At 40.5% G+C, this 19,299-nt stretch overlaps 1 protein-coding gene across 3 annotated transcripts in view; it reads left to right on the top strand.

The window, feature by feature from the left end:
* Window positions 1–19,299, top strand: part of diaph1 (diaphanous related formin 1) — a 120,297-nt gene that overhangs the window by 12,921 nt on the left and 88,077 nt on the right. For all 3 annotated transcript variants that reach the window (XM_019884162.1, XM_019884161.1, XM_019884163.1), the window contains 14 exons: window positions 1,826–1,956; window positions 2,079–2,162; window positions 2,236–2,299; window positions 2,855–2,994; window positions 3,157–3,262; window positions 3,383–3,493; window positions 3,648–3,766; window positions 5,766–5,882; window positions 8,509–8,624; window positions 11,539–11,603; window positions 12,471–12,650; window positions 15,327–15,941; window positions 18,511–18,625; window positions 18,782–18,790. In XM_019884162.1, the coding sequence (XP_019739721.1) occupies window positions 1,826–1,956; window positions 2,079–2,162; window positions 2,236–2,299; window positions 2,855–2,994; window positions 3,157–3,262; window positions 3,383–3,493; window positions 3,648–3,766; window positions 5,766–5,882; window positions 8,509–8,624; window positions 11,539–11,603; window positions 12,471–12,650; window positions 15,327–15,941; window positions 18,511–18,625; window positions 18,782–18,790 (1,972 nt within the window). The remainder of the gene's footprint in view (window positions 1–1,825; window positions 1,957–2,078; window positions 2,163–2,235; window positions 2,300–2,854; window positions 2,995–3,156; window positions 3,263–3,382; window positions 3,494–3,647; window positions 3,767–5,765; window positions 5,883–8,508; window positions 8,625–11,538; window positions 11,604–12,470; window positions 12,651–15,326; window positions 15,942–18,510; window positions 18,626–18,781; window positions 18,791–19,299) is intronic.

Raw genomic sequence — 19,299 nt, 5'->3', positions numbered from 1 at the left:
AAAGGCAAGTTCTTTCTGTGCGGCCCGGTACCAAATGCCCGGCGGACCGGTCCCGGTCCGCGGACCGGCGGTTGGGGACCCCTAATGTAACTTATGCTGAGTGATGTCAGCTGTTTAAAATTAAAGAGATGTTCAAATTAAATCCATGACACACATACCGTTGTTAGTTCTTTTTTGGACAAATAAATGGTTTTTAGACTTTTTACCAGTCCAAAAAAAAAAAAACTACACGAAAGCGATTACTTCGTGATTCGATGGTCGAGGAGGCAGAGATGGGACTTCCGCCTCCCGATGCAAAGTCTTTCCCGCTCGACACGAGTCAAGGCTAAAACTAAGTGAGCTTTCAGGCTTACCTATACACTGTGGCAGCAATGAGGTTGTGTTTTCTATAATGTCTTATTTGCGGCTCCTGTCAATTAAATCATTGATAGGTCACGCAAATTATGATACCACAGTCGATCACTGAACTTGCATCAAGTGCAAAATATCAACAGATTTCGATACACTTGATCGGATCGGTATAAAGTCTAGCCCAATGCAGTCCTCAGTCGCCCTGTTGTGGTCCCACTATATCGTAGCTTTTTAAATCGTGCATTTCTCATTTTATATTGTAGATTTTTCCTTATATTGCGAGGACTTATGGTGATCATTTTTCCACATGGACCAATGTTACTATAGACTCGCGTAGCAATAGCCAGGCAGGACGAAAGCGTGCATACAAGAGGTAGAATGTCCAAAGGGTGGAATCACTTCACACTTAAAACGAAAAAAAAAAGTAGAGTGCAACGTGTTTACTGTAAATCAGAACTGGCTTACACAACTGCACATCTCCAGTAAACTAAACATTATTAGCTAATTTAATGGAGCCTGCCACTGCCAGTACTTAGAATTAATTGTAGTCCTTCCAGAGGTGGTCAAGTATAGACACAGCCGCTGGTGCACTTTCATAAATTAAACATGTAACAAGTATGTGCATACACTAGCTGAGCTGATAACAGCCACTACACTCGCTTTTAAAGTCAAAGTCACCTACCCAACAGTGTAGAACGTAAGGAAGGTCAGCAAGTGGATAAAACTAATACCCACACCTCACATACAATTTTTTGTGTTGATATTATGTCAAATCTATTTTTTATGCATTTCGTCTAGAAATTGATGGCTTGATCGATATAATAATCTAATCTTAAGGTATTCGATTTCCGCAGCCCAAATAGAAAGTGTAGATTGTATAACAGCTCATTAGAATGTGTGGATGGTTATAATATATGTAAACAATAAAAGAAATATATGGTAGCTATTTCACAGATTGCCCTGTGATTGGCTACTCGTTCAGGGTGATACTCCGTTTACCGCCCGAAGATTGCTGGGATGTAGGCTGCAGTTTGTCAGCGACCCTATGAGGGGAACCGGTTCGGAAAATGGATGGACGGATGGCTGGATTATTCACACTTTTTTAGTCTATTGTGGGGAGGTTCTCGAACATAACCCCTGAAATGAACGAGGTACTACTGGATAACCCCAGGCAAAAATGCTGCAGTGTTGGAATTACAAACTTATACCCATCAAGTCAGAACTACATGGAATACAATTGTTTATTAATTTAACCATTGTAGCTGTACCATATACTCCCTGCTGAGATCCAGAAGAACTTTCAGATCAAAATGGTGCTTGCGGAACTGCTCGGCTAATCTTTTTAAAGCAATCAAGAATTTACATGTCATTTATTGCTCCAATTCAAATTTTTATTATTTATTTATTCAGGTCGAAAATCACGAAGTTATACACACTGGTCTCACTGCTTGTTTTGTTGTTGTTTGTTCATCAGGGCCAAGACCAGAAAGAAAGCTCTAAGTCAGCCATGATGTATATACAGGAGTTGAGGTCAGACTACCGGGACTCACAGCTGCTGAGCTGCCTGGAATCTCTACGGGTCTCGCTCAATAACAACCCTGTCAGGTGATGCACCCATCTATACTCTTTGTGTCGATAGCCATAGTCATTAAAATAAAAAATAAAAAAAAACACATCGGATAAAACAAGAATACATTTTCCTAATCAAGTGCTTTTGTGTCTTGTAGTTGGGTACAGAATTTCGGAGATGAAGGCCTGGCTCTTCTGTTGAACCTGCTCAGAAGACTGCAGGAAGAAAAAGACGAGTATCCGTAAGAAACTCAAACCACAGAGAGTCCAGTTGTTTATGCAAATAGTGTATGTATTAATATGTCATCCTCCTAGAATGATGGGAGTGAAATGTCAACATGAGATCATACGCTGTCTGAAAGCCTTCATGAACAACAAGGTAAGACTGTTTTATTACCTCCTTTAAAATACACAATCCTTGTCGTTGGGGGTGGCCTTGAAAAGCAAAGTTAATGTCATAAAAGTTTGCATTTGCAAAGAAACATTATGGGACAAGTAACCACTCTTGTCTCCCAGGTGTTGTTTGGCAATTCTTCCACCAGAGGGTGGGATTATTCCAAAGGTAAAAACAAAGATTGGCTCAACATTGTAGTGCTGTGATTCTCAAACCTCAAAAATACTTGACACTTGTGGGAACATCATGATAGATAGACCATCAAAAATGAAACTGAGGTTATATTTCCCGTGTTGTGTATTTATTATTACACCATTTGAACATTTACACATCACGGCAGTGATAACAGCACGCTTTCTTTGACAATGCAATGTTGAATGAACAACCATGCCGTTTTTGGAGTTTCCTGAAAAGTGATGATTTTGCAGGTACGAGGATTCACCAGCTATATGCAGATTTGTTGACTTCACGACTATTCAGCTATTCACTGTGTGATCATCTTAACCTCACTCATCCCATATGTTCTCTCCTTCCCTTTAGTACGGTTTAAAATCCATGCTGGAGTCAGACGAGGGAATTCCTCTGCTGGTCAGGGCCATTGACCCAAGGGTGCCTCATATGATGGTTGATGCTGTCAAGCTGCTCTCTGCCATCTCCATATTGGAACACCCGGACAATCTGTAAGACGTTTGCATTGTTGGAAACGAATGGGCTTGTGATGTTCAGCGTGAACAGTTTGGAATCTTAACTTTTTTGCCAACACAAAAATGTCACCTTTTCAAAACACTCGATGCATGTAATCACTGAAAACAACAAGGTGCTAAGTCCTTATTTTTCTGCAGTCATGAGCGTGTTCTAGAGGCCATCACAGAGGAGGCAGAGAAACGGGACATTGAAAGATTCCAGCCTCTCCTAGCTGGCATGAAAAGTTCCAGCATCACCCTGAAGGTAGAAAACGTACACGATGGATAGCAAATCTTGACACCATAATACACCTGCTGTGCTCCACTTTGTGTGTTTTTGAAATGGTTATCAACGGTTTATCTCACCATTTTTTTTCCTTTTCAGGGTGGATGCATGCAGCTAATCAATGCACTGATTAGTCGGGGAGAGGAGTTGGACTTCAGGATCCATATTCGGTCTGAACTTCTAAGATTAGGACTGAGAGACTGCCTTAAGGTAGAGAAAATACTCACAATACATTTTAAACATTCACATTTGCATGACCCTGTGGCTTTATTGATGCTGCCCAAATTGAAAGTTCATATGTTGTGGTAAACAAATGTTGAAATAAAATAAAATTTTGCGTTTATTTCCATTTCTGTCTTTACAGGAGGTGAGGACAATAGAAAATGAAGAGCTCAGGGTGCAACTGACAGTCTTCGATGAGCAGGCCGAAGATGACTCAGAGGACCTTAAATCGCGCCTCGATGACATCCGCATTGAGATGGAATATCCTTTTCGGTCGAAAACAAAAGAAGATCATTTAATGCATGTGGTAATTATACTGTCCTTAATGTTTTTTAGTTTGAAAGTGTACAAAATCACTTTGCCTACTCTCAAGATTACCTGTCTCTGAGTCATTTCAAATGAACACTGTGCTCAACGATGCAGAGTAGGGCTGCCACGATTAGCCGACTAGTCACGACAACGTTGACGATCAATATTGTAGACAATAAATTTTAGTTGACGAGTTGTTTTTATTTATTTGTTTGCCGCTTTGTTTTTCTGGCGAAACTGGCTCATCTCCCGCTGGCTGCATGCCTTTCTGTGACGCACATGCGCAGTCATGGTAATCCGGGTCATCTGTGATGTAAACAGAAGCATTGTGGACAATGCAATTTCATGGTTTGGCCCATGTTAGCAGCAGAATCCGAAAGTTGGGGTGCACGTCACACAAAATACTTGATACGATGCAACCCTGCCTTTCATAGCAGCACGGCGGTGATGAACAAGCATCTCAAAAGGAAGCACGTTATGGCTGAAGCCTAATTTCATTTCTGAGATACAGACAGTCCTGTTTGAAGGCTAACATTAACACGCACAGGCCTACCGCGTGTGTTTGCTGAAACATGATCCTGTTGCACGCTAACATAATGTTGCGTCTGCTATGGATTACGGAGGCATTAGTCAGTGATGCTCAATCATCTAAAAGAGTAGCACGCTGTGGCAGATGTCTGATTTCAGTTCTGACATAGACACAGTTGTGTTTGGAAGCGAGCTGGAGTTAGCACACACAAGTTACGGTGTGTGTTTGATGTAACGTAACGTCATCTCCTGTTTGGTACGCCAACATTATTTTTGCGTCTACTTTGGATTACAGAGGCATAGTCAGTGAGCTCAGGTTTGTTAACAACCAAAACAAAGTTTTTATCTGCCAGTGGTTGCCATCAAAGCAGGAAGTGCACACACGGTTGAATGTTGCATTCATGAGCTGCGAAATCAGACCACTCTGACCATGAAATATTTGCCACAGGCCCTCAAGGACAACACATAACAATAAAATGCAAAACTGAGTTCATTACAATATTCTAATTTGTAGTGATTAAAAAAAAATGTTCCTCCTCATTCTTCAGCGTATTTTTTCCTCCCAGGTCCTTCGCACATTTTGATTGTGTAGATCAATTTACTACTCTAAATTATGCGTACTTGTGAAGGAAAAGAAAACGTTTTGACAAAGTAAATAAAAACAAAAGTCAAAACCAACACAAGTGTTTATTTTAGTTTTCTGAAGAACAGCACATTTCAATTATTTCTTTTGGTATTTTTGGATCGTTCCATAGTATCAGTGCCACTCTGCATAGTTTACATTTACAGCAAAATAAATAAATAAATTAAGGCCACAGTATCACCTTCAGTTTAAGTTGATCCATCATTTCTGAACATATTAGGAACGCGAGTGCAAGCAGCAAAATTTAAGCAAAATAAATTGTACATAGCTTAAAGAATTCAGTGTGTGTCACATCATGTTTGTCCACAAAAATATTTTGAATTCTGAGTGCCATTATGTCAGTCTTGTTGAATAGGCATTTTCTCAAAAATTTCCGGAGTTGTTTAATTTAATTAAAGGGCTTTTTATACAACTTGCAGTTACCGTTTTCAACACCAGGTGTCTCAAATATCCACATTATAGTCACAATGAAATCTGTAGGGTTTTTTTGGGGGGGGTTTTGTTTTGTTTTTTTTTTAGTTGTGACTTATTGGACTGAATCCCTCAACTGGAAATTAACCTTAAACCCTGCTGTATATTTATGTTGCACATCATACACTGACAACCACATATGGTATATAAATATAAACACAATGAAGAGTCTAAATATTTTTTGGATGTCAGATTGGACAAAGGCTTGTGTTTACTTATCATAGCAGTTTTGGTGCAAATAGGTCCAATTGCAAATTGAGTGCCTCACGTGACTATATGGACATTTTGCCTTAACTGAATTTGTTTTACTGATGTGAGGGAAGTGTTTGACATTCTGGTCAACACGGTGAAGGACTCCAAAGCTGAAAGCAACTTCCTCTCCCTGATGCAGCACCTCCTGCTGATCCGCAATGATTATTTGGCCAGGTAGTGCGCACGTATACACACACTTTACAGTCATCGTATCAATGCATTTTTCCTAGGAGGACACATCTGCATATCAAAACTGTGATTTAGTGTTTGTGGTAGTTTTCCGTTTTTTTACAATACAATACATCCTGATTTATGTAGCGCTTTCACAACAGCTGCAACTGTAACAAAGCACTTCACAAAACAGTTAACATGAAGTAAAATAATAAACACAACACATAATAATAAACACAACACATAACATAAAACACGGACAGTCGTGCAATCCTAACCTTTTTTCACGTTTTTTTTTAAGCAAGAGGCTGGGTTTTGAAATTTTATTTTGAGTAAGAAGCTCCTATTTATTAATTTATGAATTACAGTTCCTATCAAGAGGTCCAGTATGAAACTTGGAATCGTGTTATGTGGTATTGATCTGAGTTTGGTTGCTGTGAAATAAGCAGAAAGAACCACCAGATAATAATCGATGCATCTCCCAACCACCTGCGGCTACGTATTTTTCTGTTTTTATTTTTCTGTTATACTGCTGTTCTATTACACGGGTTCAGTCTTTCTTTCTTTCTTTCTTTTATTTATTTATTTATTTATTTTTTTGCTTTTGTTATTCAAAATGGCAACTAGACCAATTTTTTTTCATTCGTTTTTAAATAAATTGAAACCATTTCCCATGAGTTTCACATATTTGTTAGTAGTTTACAAGTGTTCATGACACTATTTTTTAAAATGCTGCATGAATTACATACAAGAATCAGACAACACCCATGTGGGAAAAAGGGACAGTCAGCTGCAAGTTCGCAATATTCCATTATTCTTCCAAAATAGTATAAAATATTTATACCCTTCACTGACTCATCAAAATGAATGCAATAAAATAGCTATTAAAGTTTTCAGTGTGTTAATAATGATGAGAATTCAAAGAGTAAATAGTTTGATGGCTTGCAGTTCACAGTGACTCATTCCACATTCATTCATACATATTAAGCATATTTACAGAAACTTATTGGCAATGACATGCTGTCTCTCTCTCTCTCTCTCTCTCTCTCTCTCTCTCTCTCTCTCTCTCTCTCACTCACTCGCACACGCTTGTAAATGTTTGAAATTACATACCAGTTTGATTTTAATAGAAATGAGTGCCCATCAACCCTTATCTCCAGCAAAAGGATAATTCCTCTCTCTGTTTCTTTTGGAGTCCTAGCTATAAAAAAATGTAGCAATGAAAGCAAGATATCATTATTGATTGACACAGTGGATGGAGCTTTATATTGCGTTGTGTGGTGCATCTGTGAACACATGTTAGCACTAATGGAAGAACTGTATTGTTCCATAGCAACACCAAAAACGACCATGCACGCAAAGTTAGGCAGCTCTTCACATTTTTACATTAATGTTGTTGTGTGCCATGATGGTTGACGGTTAGTGCGTCCACCACTAAAGTGCAGAGGTTCAGATTTGATTCCCTCCCTCGTCAACCAGTCACCATACCTTCCTGTCTGGAGTTTGCATGTTTTCCCGTGCCTGCGTGAGTTTTCTCCAGGTACTCCGGTTTCCTCTCACATTCCAAAAACATGCACGGTAGGTTCATTGAACACTGATTGTGATTGGGTGGCAAACAGTTCAGGGTCTATTCCGCCTACTGCCCAAAAACAGCTCGAATAGGCTCCAGCAAACCCGCAACCCTATTGAGGATAAAGCAGTTCAGATAATGGAAGGATGGTTAATGTTGTTGTGTTCATTTAATGGTTTTTTTTATTGTTATTTACCAACACGGACAATGAAATACTGTAATTGAAATCTTTACATCCAGGTGGCTCAGTGGAAAGTAATACAGGTAGACTAAGATATGATTCTCAAAAGATTGGGATTAAGGCATAGGTGAGGAAGGCCGTAGTGTGAGTTTGTGGGAAACATAATTAATTACAGTGATGAAAACAGAGTGCACGTGTAGTGACAGTACACTGCAAAGCCGTACCTTGGGGAACAATGCAGAGACAGATGTCATCTTGAGTGTGATTCTGATTCCAACTACAGTTTTCAAAAAATTACACTAGGTGTCTCTGTCGCTCCACGCTTAAATTTTTGTCTTGCTGAAAACACACACACACACACACACACACACACACACACACACACATTCTGTTGAAGTCTGGTGATTGAGTGGAGAATATGCCTTGCAAAAACATGGTAAGAAAGGTAAGCAATGTAGGCAGATGGAGTAAATAACATATGGCTGCATGTAAGGTGGTCAAGGAATAAGACCCTTCCAAAAAGTTTTGTGGTGGAGCTGAGTTGATGAGTCACAGTTCCATGCTTCTGTATCAACAAACACACACACGCACACACACAGTCAAACAGTATACAAAAGAAAGTGAAACTGTCATGCCATCGCACACTTCAAATCCCGGTAGAAGACAAAAATAAAAGACACAGTACGCGTTTGTACTTGCTCCTACCAACGTGTGTAAACTAGGCCATCATGGGCTTATGAAAACCATAAATTGCAATAATTGTCATGAGATATAGCAAACCCATACCCCGTTTCTAGACACTTGTCTGCCCCTCCCACGTTAGTGTCTTTCTGTTTCTACTAATTGTTTATTTGTCAATCTGTCACTCTTTCCCTCAGGCCTCAGTACTACAAGTTAATAGATGAGTGTATTGCTCAGATCGTGCTTCACAGGAATGGAGCAGACCCGGACTTTAAGTGCCGCAACATCAGGCTCAACATTGAAGGCTTAATTGGTGAGTTGTGAGAAAATGCACCACAAACCATGTGCTTTTCTCAACTACATTTATTTGGGATATTATTTTGATGGTGATGAAACATTTTTGCATTAATCACTTGCATTGTCAGATGTGAAAGAAATTAAAATGTGCAGCAACCTCATAAATGTTGAATGCAAGGCTGATTTGCTCAAGACAACCTTCCCTTTGTTGTTCTACGTCTTCCTTTCATAACTTTGCTGCTGTGAATTGGGAATTTCTCCATTGCGAGACTAATAAAGGTTTTCTTATCTTATCTTATCTTATCTTCATGTCTGAATGAAACATGTAGCACCTCAGGCAGACCACAGGGTTGCGCCCTACAGAATGTAATGCCGGCCTGTACCACTCATTCAGTGTAACTCCATACACATAAGACAAAACGATATAGAATAACTTGGTGTCTTGCAATATCACGTCCATGATGATTCAACAGATTACAACATCCAAACGTTGTTGGTTTTGAAGTATTTCCTTTAAAATTCCTCTTGCACATGTCAGGAACTCTGTTTTTTTGCAAAAGAAACAAACCCTTGTGCAACTCCACACTAGCGTAATTGTTCGAAAAGGCTGATGTACTGCTGTATTTATTTTTTACATTGAGTAGCACAGACTTTTTGGTGTCTACTCCGGTGGTTTCAATTTTTATTCATGGCAACCCTGTTCAAAAATAGTTCAGGAAACTGCCGAGCTAATTCATGTTTGTCATTTCCTCTTTACTAATTCAGCACAGTCAATAATATGGTGCGGTGTCAAAACTATACATAGAAACATTTAAGCTACAAATCATAATTGTCCTCATGAGGCACTTTGGTGCACTGGAGCCTGATCCAGCTCACTTTGAGAGGTGGGTAATATCTGGAAATGGTTGTCAGCCAATTGCACATCAGTAACAACCATTCACATCCACGCATATGGACAATTTAGCATTTTCAGTTACGCTAACATATGTTTTTGGAGTGCGCAATGAAGCCACAGTATCCGGCGGAAACACACACACACACGCACACGCACACAAGCACAGGCAAAGCATATGAACCCACTCGCTGGACAGCCAAAACCTCAGGACTGTGAAGCACACATGCTAACCCCAATACACTGTGCTCTTCATTATTATAATTACCCGTATTTAACTAAAAACACGAGCGTGTCATAGTAGCATTGAATGAGTGTGTGATTGGCATATTTATTTAATTATAATTTATAAATGAAAAAAAAAAATTCTTCCCCTAAATCCGAACTGGGTCGTAGATTGAATATATGAGAGTTTTTGCAACCTCAGTGTGAATGGACAGGTCGCATGTATCCAACCTGTATGTCATCACAGTATTGACTATATAATTGACTTAAATTTAATTGCACTTATAAACTATAAAGTGGACGTTTGTGGTGATCAAAGTAATTCAGCCACGCAGACGGTTCATTTATTATGTGCGCCAATGACGTAATGTCATCTTTAGTACATATCTTCATGAAATGAGTTAGAAAAGCCTTGACTCATTCCACCTTAAATATTTCCACCTCCTCCCACATCCCTCCTCTGTCGATATGAGATGATGGAAAGATAAGGTTCTACACGTTGGATCATATTTACTTCCATAAACACTACGTTGTGAGTGATGTCATCACTGCCTCTTCGCATGCAGGTCACGTTGGGGGCGCATTTGATTCACACAACAGACAGACTTTAACATGTGAACAATTAACCTAAACAATTGGATTTTACACAAAAATCTAAATGGTGTGTAACCTTCAGTCTGAACGTAGCCATAGACGGGTCGTTAATGTGCGGTCAAGAAAAAAAAAAAAAAAACAATCAACAGAACGAGTCGGCAGTGAAGCAGGCAATGTCTCCAGAGTTCAGTAGTCCTTTATGAGCAGGTCTCAGTTGTTCACAGGAGGAGGCTCTAATTACGTCTAAATGCGTGTACACACACACACACAGCTCTAAGTTTCGTGTATGTGTGCACACACACACACACACACACACACACACACACACACACACACACACACACACACACACACAGCCTTTCTGGCCCCCTTAAAGGCTGCTACAGTTATTATCAGTGGAAAGCAGACCAATTCTGCCCCGCATGCATTATTTAGTGTTTTTCTTTGAACTCGGAAACTCAGCACAGCCCCCCACATTCTATCTCTTTTCGTGCTCTCTATTCGAAGTTTGTCCCATTTAGCCTTGCCACCATGACAGAAAAATCCCTCCTCCATTATATGTCCAATAATCATATAAAAACGGATAACACAAATGCTGCTCGTGGGTTGCCATATTTTTGGGGCAATTCTGACAAAATATGTTTCCCATTTTGCTCTATCTTACTTGCACCGAATTGACTTGAATGGTTTCTTTTTACCCACCAGCCATTCTGCCATTGCAGAAAAGCTTTCACATTATGTACTCCCCATTCTGTATGCTTCACTTTGTGTGCATTTATATAATTTCCATCTCTATTTGTAGTTCTTAAAGTGAGTCCTGTCATTACTATCTGTTTCATCCAGCTGTCTCTGATCCAGTCTCTGGGGCATTCATCTTCATGTTAATTAGCCCTTTTACTGCACATGTTCAATAAGTCCTTGAGCACTGAACCACCTGTAGACCCTGCAATTACACTGTTAGAGGACCCTGCTAGTGACCCAGGGTCCTTTTCACTTTTTTTTTTTCAAATCTATTATTACACTGACTTGTCCATGTTTATTATGTTAGTTTAGTTTACCTTATAGTAATCTTACCAATCTTCCTACAGACATTGTATGTCTGTTTTATAAATGTTAACTGACCGGTCACTAGTCGGCAAATTAGCACCTATTGTGTCTGCACTGTAGTTTGCCTAACTCAACCCCCCCTTTTTTTTTCATTCATTCTGTTGGTATACAGACAACATGGTCGACCAAACCAAGGTGGAAACCAGTGAGGCCAAGGCGATTGAGCTTGAGAAGAAGGTACAATGCACACACATTAATTTGCTTTGCATACAAGCCTTTATCATCCTAAAGGCCCAGAAGATAATAGATTTCTCCCTCACCAATATTATGTCACAGGATTTAATAACATTCTGTGTGGCCAGTATTTGATTGACATTGGCTGACAAATGAGGGGAAAAAGAGATGAGGAACAGAATATGATGAAAAGAATGAGTGTGTGCGCGTGCGTGCACGCACGCTTGACAGCTATGAGACACAAAAATACACCTAAAGACTAGCATCACACACTCTCGCATAAAGGACTAAATGCTTTAATTGCGGTGTGCTGCTATTCTGTTTCCGTCCCAGTGACAGGATAATTGCAGAGGGAGCTGAAACTATCCCTGACTGTCACACACTGGATCATATCAATACACTGCAAAAATTAACACACACACATCGCAGACATTTTTTTTGTCATTGGCCACCCACACATATTAGCTCTAGATGTGTGTGATGGGGTAATTGCAGACGTTCTTTGGCAGGAATTAGGAATGAGGCTGTCAGGAAGCTGACAGCCGGCGTAAAGAATCTGCTGCCTGCAAAGTCAACAGCTATGTCTGCTTATTTATGTGTATTTTTGTTGATAGCGTATTTGCAAAGCCTCCGAGAAGTTAAACTTAATACACACTGATTCTTCAATGTTGACAATATTGACAGTTAAAACTGTTTGTAATATTTTTCTCATTCTATCCCCTACCATTTTTCTGCTGAAGTCTCAGAAGTTAATGTGAGTGGGAGTGGAACTAACTGCAGCACTCAAAGAGCATTTGTGGTAGTACCCATTTATGCCATAACATAAGGTCTTAAGACTGTCCCTATTTTCCCTTTCTCTATGTGCATTAGCTGGATGCAGAGTTGACCGCACGCCACGAGTTGCAGGTGGAGATGAAGAAACTCGAGGGCGACTATGAACAGAAGTTGCAGGAGCTGAGCCAAGAAAAGGAGCAACTGGCCTCCTCCAAGCATGAGCGGGAAAAGGAGAACCAGGGTCTGCAGCAACAGCTAAGCACTTTGCAACAGCAGGTACATGATGGCTTTAATGCCACACACATTCAAAGTCACAGATCCGACAGTCTATTCTAGAACATGAGGATGGTGACCACAAGTGGATCAAAATATCTTGTATAGGTAGTATGAAGAAAGCTTTAAAATATATGCAGCAAAAGTAATCTTCACAGATTTTCATTTATGGCGGAGTGCTGTGGAACCCCTGTGCTAAATGAGGCAGTCCGACAAAGGTTCCAGGAGTACTGATGTCATTTGCGGTTAACAGCAAGTAGCAAAGTGACTACCTCCTGAGATGGGTAAAAACAGGTGGATTTTGCTGCTTTTTGACCTGACTTAGCCTTTAAATGTCTTACGGCTGTGGTTTTGTGAAACCTCTTAAAGTTCTGATGCATATTACTGATGTTATTTCAGGTTTATTGTCATTTCCAGTGACATTTCAAATCAGGGTTGTTTGATTTTGGACATGCGTACAGCAAAATCTGCAAGAATTGGCACTTTTTTTGAGCTCAGACAGATACAGGTATATTGTTGAAGAGTTGTTGCTGCCAAATAGCTTTGCACATCCACCTGATCGTCGAGCGTCCCTGCGGTTTTAAATGATTTACTCCACTGTCACTAGTTTCTCCTGAAAAGCGAGGGTGCCGCGAAAGGATATTGCGAAGGGAGCTAAATCCAACTCATTACAGGTGATAGGCACGAGGCAAAAATTACTTCTACATACAGTATTCATCTGATTTAATCAGCCATCATGGTTATATTATTAACCACACAAACTATACGTGTGGCATGGCTTTTATAGCTATTGGTAGTCTTAAAAATAGCACTTTTTACTGGACAATGTTTGAAAACTTTTTTCATTTTTTTTCTGGCTGTCAGTACCCTGCTGCGACACCAGCTGGACTCTGCTGCGCTGTGATACCCAAACTCGAACTAACTAACATTCCAAGTGACCCAGAACAATCTGCTGCTGGACATATGTGTGTCACCACATACATTTCTTCCTGTGTGTCATGCCTTTGTGAGCCTTTTTATTTAGACTACACAATCTCCAAAATGAGATTCATCCAGGCTTTGGGAGCCAGAATCATCTTCTTGCCACTCAAAAGCCCAAACACTCGCACATGCTCACAGAGTTGTCCAAAGCATCAACATCAAACAGGCTTTTCAAACTAAAATGGCTCCCCTTCTTTCTGTTTGAGACACTGCCCACCGAAGATTTCTTCGTATTCAGCCATCCCTCTGTTTGATGCGACGCCCAACTCTTCATCTGCTGCCTCATTACAGAAGCTTGCCTCTGAGGCCCTTAAAGTCTGTTACTGTCATCTTTTGAAAGTCTGATAAAACAACACTCTTAATCAAGCTGCATATAAACACATTCTGTCATCGCTGAATAAACGTAGTATCTTAACTTTCATACATGCTTCCTTGACTTTGGTTTAACCGTCATTTATCCAAACCACACGACATCCATATTAAATCATCACTACTATCAAACGTTCTGAAAACAGCTTATAAGCTAGTATAAGTTTTATTTAGGAGTGTTAGCAAGTTAGACAATAAGGACTCTTATTGTTAATGTTATGATTATTATTAATTGGGATTCCGGGCTTGGCGCTTTGTCGTGTAACCTCTTAGCCAATGTGGCTAAACAGAATAAAAAATCTTAAATGTAGTTAGCCACTTAGCCATGTCATCATGTTTATGTTTTGTTGCTGTCTTGTTGCGTGTACTACACATATGGCAGAGATATTGTTCCCCAAATAACACAAAACACACTAAAGCTTCAAGGAAGATTTATTTGTTTGTTTATTTTCCTCCGGGTTGTAGGCATAGCTTGATGGCATTGTAGTGGTAAAAATGAGCCAGGTTATCATCAGAAAGAAAGCTGTTCCTTGGTTATCAGCTTGCCTGCATTTCAACCCCATCTCCAAAAATCTGGATGACTGGGCCTGTGAAAATACCAGTAGTTTAGTGATAAATCTTAGCAGTTCAGTACTAAATTGTTAGCCGGTCTTTTTCAACACTTCTAAAATAATGTATTCAGAAAAAAAAAACACAGATGTCTTTGCAGGGTGTATGTAAACATTACATCATTGGATTGACATTTTTTTCCACTTTATTTGGCAAGCAATGTTGTTAATACTTTATCCAATGATATGAGTAACTGCCTGTGAAGAAAATTGTACTTAAACATTTTTGGCATACGAACATTTGTACTTTTTAGCCATGACTTCTGTGTTTTGCCGGGGCAATTTTGACGCACGGCCATCGCCGGAGTGGCATACATGGGAACTATTTACCATGTCACTTCCTATTTCATCTCGTTAGTGGCGGTGTGGCGGACAGGGAGCACGAGCCCTGGCATCAACATGTCGTAGTTTGTCAGCTTTTTTTCATAAACTCTTCACACATTTTTTGAGGATTTAATCCCCAGCTATATTTTCTATGCCTGTCCTCCATTCTCCTCTCATCTCTCTCAACACACCGTTCTGCCTAGACTTTAATCCTTTTATATGTCAACTCCGTTTCCTCCTTTTGTTCTGCATAATCTAATCACTTTTTTTGGCATGCACATCACTTGGAAATGGCAGAAATATGATTTAATGGACTATAAAGCAGACAAGTGATTATTAAACATAAAAGATGTCTTGAAAATAGCATTCATTCTAGTGCATAATTCCTTTCATTCAGATTGAAACGCTATCCAAAGATCTGGAAGAGGCGAAGACTAAAGTTGTTACAGTTCCTGTGCCAACGCCTGGTGTGCCACCTCCACCACGTGCCCCTCCTGTCCCTGGCCGCATTGGGGGTTTGCCTCCACCACCTCCTGCCCCACCCATGCCAAGCCATGCAACCCTGCAAACACCTCCACAACCTCCTCAAATCGGCATGCCTCCTCCTCCGCCACCCTTACCAGGGATGCCAGGCCCTCCACCTCCGCCGCCCTTACCAGGGATGCCAGGCCCTCCACCTCCGCCGCCCTTACCTGGGATGCCAGGCCCTCCACCACCGCCACCCTTACCAGGCATGCCAGGACCTCCACCACCTCCACCCCTGCCTGGCATGCCAAGACCACCAGGACTGCCACCTCCTCCACCTTTGCCCGGGATGGGACCTCCCCCACCGCCTCCGCCACCAGGTGGTCCTGGTATCCCTCCACCACCTCCAGGTCCTGGTATGCCTCCACCTCCACCGTCTGGCATGGGAGGCTGGGGACGCCCTGCAGTAGTTCAATTGCCGCATGGCCTCCAGCCTAAGAAAGAGTACAAGCCTGAAGTGCAACTGAAGAGAGCCAACTGGAGCAAGGTTATATTGAACTCATTTATATGTTATTTATACATTACAATTGTATCACAATTAATATATTTTATGAAGACAACACTCGCAATACATCTTAGTAATGTGTTCTAAAAATTAAAAACTTCATATGTACGAACAACCCATTGCTGGTATCAAAATGGGCAATGAAAGCAGTGGAACTTAGAAAGTTGAACACACGATGGTTAACTGGTTGATGGCATTTTTAGCTACCCATAGGAAAGATTAAGGGAATTCATACATTCCAGTATTAAACTGCGGCCATCCGAGCATTCCAAATTACAGCATGATACAAGTATAAAGAAAAGTTTAACTCAATGTTAGACAACTGATTCCTGATGCATTCTGCAATAGGGGTTGATTGACTTCCAATTTCTTTGTAATCGGTCCTAAGGTGATGATAGTTCAGTCAAAGTGGAATAATCAATGATGATGTTGATATTTTTTTCAGTCAACTCGCTATACACGTTTTCGCCGGAAACACAAGTTTGATCACTCGCTTTCCCCAACCCCCCTCTGTTCACCCAATCACATTCGGATAATTTCTTGTCCTTGCTGAAAGTCAGAAATGAAGTATTAACATTTTTAACATATTTCTGATTGCGCCCATGACAACAGAACGGGGATTTTGGATGCGAGTCCGAGCTGTACTGTTCTTGGTATTTTTTTTTTTTTAATTTGAAAAAATTGTGACTTATACTTTAGAGTAGCTTGTCTGAAAAATACATTACAAAGTAGTGTTGTCTATATCGGATCGCCATGATCGGAAATCGGGGCTGATCACATGATTTTCCGATGATTGGATCAGCTGAAAAAGAACATATTTTTGAAAATGTTCTTAATTTCTAAGTCAAGAGTAACTAACATATTTTAGTTTACCATATTTGAGCCACTACTGATTTGGAGCCATAAAAAAGGAAAGGTACGTTAAAAAAAAAAATGAGGTTAATTGCGACAATTTAGATGTGGTCTTCTTTTTCTTTATTGCATTGCAGAGGTATTGGCTCAGGACTCGTCATCACCAGATACCAAACATCAAGTGATTTGGACAGTATTCCGGGTGCAAAAAATATGATAGGGAAATCCCTCGTACAAAGGAAAATCAGCTTTTGAAAAAGGGAGTTATTCGAGTGTGTTATTCTCATGCATGTGTAACTTGAATTGTTGCAAGAGTATACATTTCTGACTGCCCGTGAGACCTTGAAGGAGTCAAGTGTTATTTGTGATTGGATGGTTAAGTCAGTAGTGGGGTGATTGGAAGGACAAAGAAGAGCTTGCTGTGTGTTTGCGGATGAAGGCTTGGGCAAAACATAAATTGTTGGCCAGATTTCACAACAAGGAGTTTATTGGTTTTCCAAAGTCGATGATTCTTTCAAATGTTAACGACAGCATGATGATGGCTGAAGCCAAAATTGGGTTTTGACATTTGAGGAAATTCTGGTTGAACTACTTTCTGGGTGTTTCAACCTGTTCCACTTTTTATTCGTATATTGAAAATGATATTCTGGAGTTAAGTTTGACAGTTTTAAATAGCCCAGTGTGGTGTTGCACACATCTTTGAGTTTGAAATGTGCAGAGCCTTGCGTACCTTTATCTCATGACTATCCTTCATGCTCTCTGCCTCCCTCTCATCTGTGATGGTTAAAACATCAAAATGGCCCTCTGTCTTCCTTTAGCCTCAAGCTACTGTTTAATGGCTTCGGCAGACTTCATCAATGTTTAGCTTCCCTCTCTCTCCTTCTCGCTGTGGCTTGCTCAGTCTGGCGAGTGTTTGACGAGGATGTCACAGAAAATTGCTTTTTAATAAGCCTTCTTCTTGTAACTGCTCCACTGAAAGATAATTAAATCGTGGCGAGAGAGGACCGTATTCTTTTGTAATTTAAATTACCTTTTTTTTTTAAGACTCAACCTGCTTTTTGTGTGCCCCATGGTTTTTTTTTTTTTTTTTTTTGTGAGACCTTTTTGCTCATCATCCTTTTGCTCATCCCCGTATTACTTTCTCTCCCCACCATTCGGCCTTTTCCATCCTCCTACACCCACCCCCTTTCCCTAAGGCTTCGTCCATAATGAAACGCCTGATATCTGTCAATTTACCACCAGTGCTTTCACTCTCTTCTTTTCCTAATGAGAACACTCAGAAAGTGATGGAACCACATGCAAAGTTAATTGTAACTTGTGACCAGAATAGAAAGTGCAGAACAGTGGGGGGTGCAGAAAAAGTGCAACCCTCTTTATTTCTTCAGACTTCTAAGTGAAGCTCTGAAGCGAAAGCCGCTTTGTGGTGCAGGCAGTGTGCAGATTAGAGAAAATGAGTGCTTGTTCCCTTTCTTCCTCCTCTTTTCAGCCTCCCTTCCTCTCTACACGCATCCCCCCCTTTACTACAATGCCCTTGTCTCTTTGTTTATGGCCTCGCTGTTTGTAGCGCACAACTTGGCAGGTGCACTCGTAAACACTATTGCGAACTAAGTTTGATTAGTTTCTGAAACATTATTATTTCCATGTGGCATGCCATCTGTCTGTCTCATATTAGTGTCTTAACATCAATTTCTCCTTTTAGATTGGACCTGAAGACCTTTCGGAGAACAGCTTTTGGATATCTGCCAAAGAGGAGAAATATGAAAACAATGAGCTCTTTGCCAAACTCACCTTGGCCTTTTCCTCGCAGACGAAGAGTGAGTGTGTGACTGCTTTGCATACTTACCGTCACCATTCATGTGTCATCGACATCAATGTTTTTCCCTGCTGCTCACTTCTCCCGCATTGTCCTCTCTCTTCTCTCCCCCCGACACAATGCGTCCATTTGAATCCTACTGCTCTTCTTTCATCAGCTACAAAAGGTAAGAATAGTCTGAACCAGCCACTCTTTTCATTTCCCACCTCATCTCACGATTCTTCTCTGCCTAGAGGACGCAACACACATTTGCATTTGTCCTGAACACCCTGTCAAAACAATATCCCGCATTAGTTTGTGTAAAAGTCACCCACACGTGCATGCGAATGGGATCCTCCTCTCAATGACTTGTGCTAGATCAGATAAATTTGCACTTTAGGGATTTAGAGGAAAGATGGACTCTGGGCTGAAGGTGAAATACAAGATAAGTAGAAGGTCGCTTCGACGTGCCACCTGCTGTCCTGGCACAAAAAGCTGACACTCACACAAGCACACCTGCCCAATCGCATCACCTTGTCCCAGTGTCACCGAACCTTCTGCTCGAGCTCCTCCATATTTATATCATAATGAGGACACTATCAGTTCATAAGCAGTGTGTATACATGAGGGTGTTTTTGTGTGAATTCATCTGACCTTCATATATAGTCACACACACACACACACACACACACACAC

Source organism: Hippocampus comes, unplaced genomic scaffold (genome assembly GCF_001891065.2).
Source record: "Hippocampus comes isolate QL1 unplaced genomic scaffold, H_comes_QL1_v1.1 scaffold156, whole genome shotgun sequence".
NCBI lineage: Eukaryota > Metazoa > Chordata > Actinopteri > Syngnathiformes > Syngnathidae > Hippocampus > Hippocampus comes.
The sequence above is the reverse complement of the archived record's forward strand: the minus strand, read 5'-3'. Positions and strand labels throughout refer to the sequence as shown.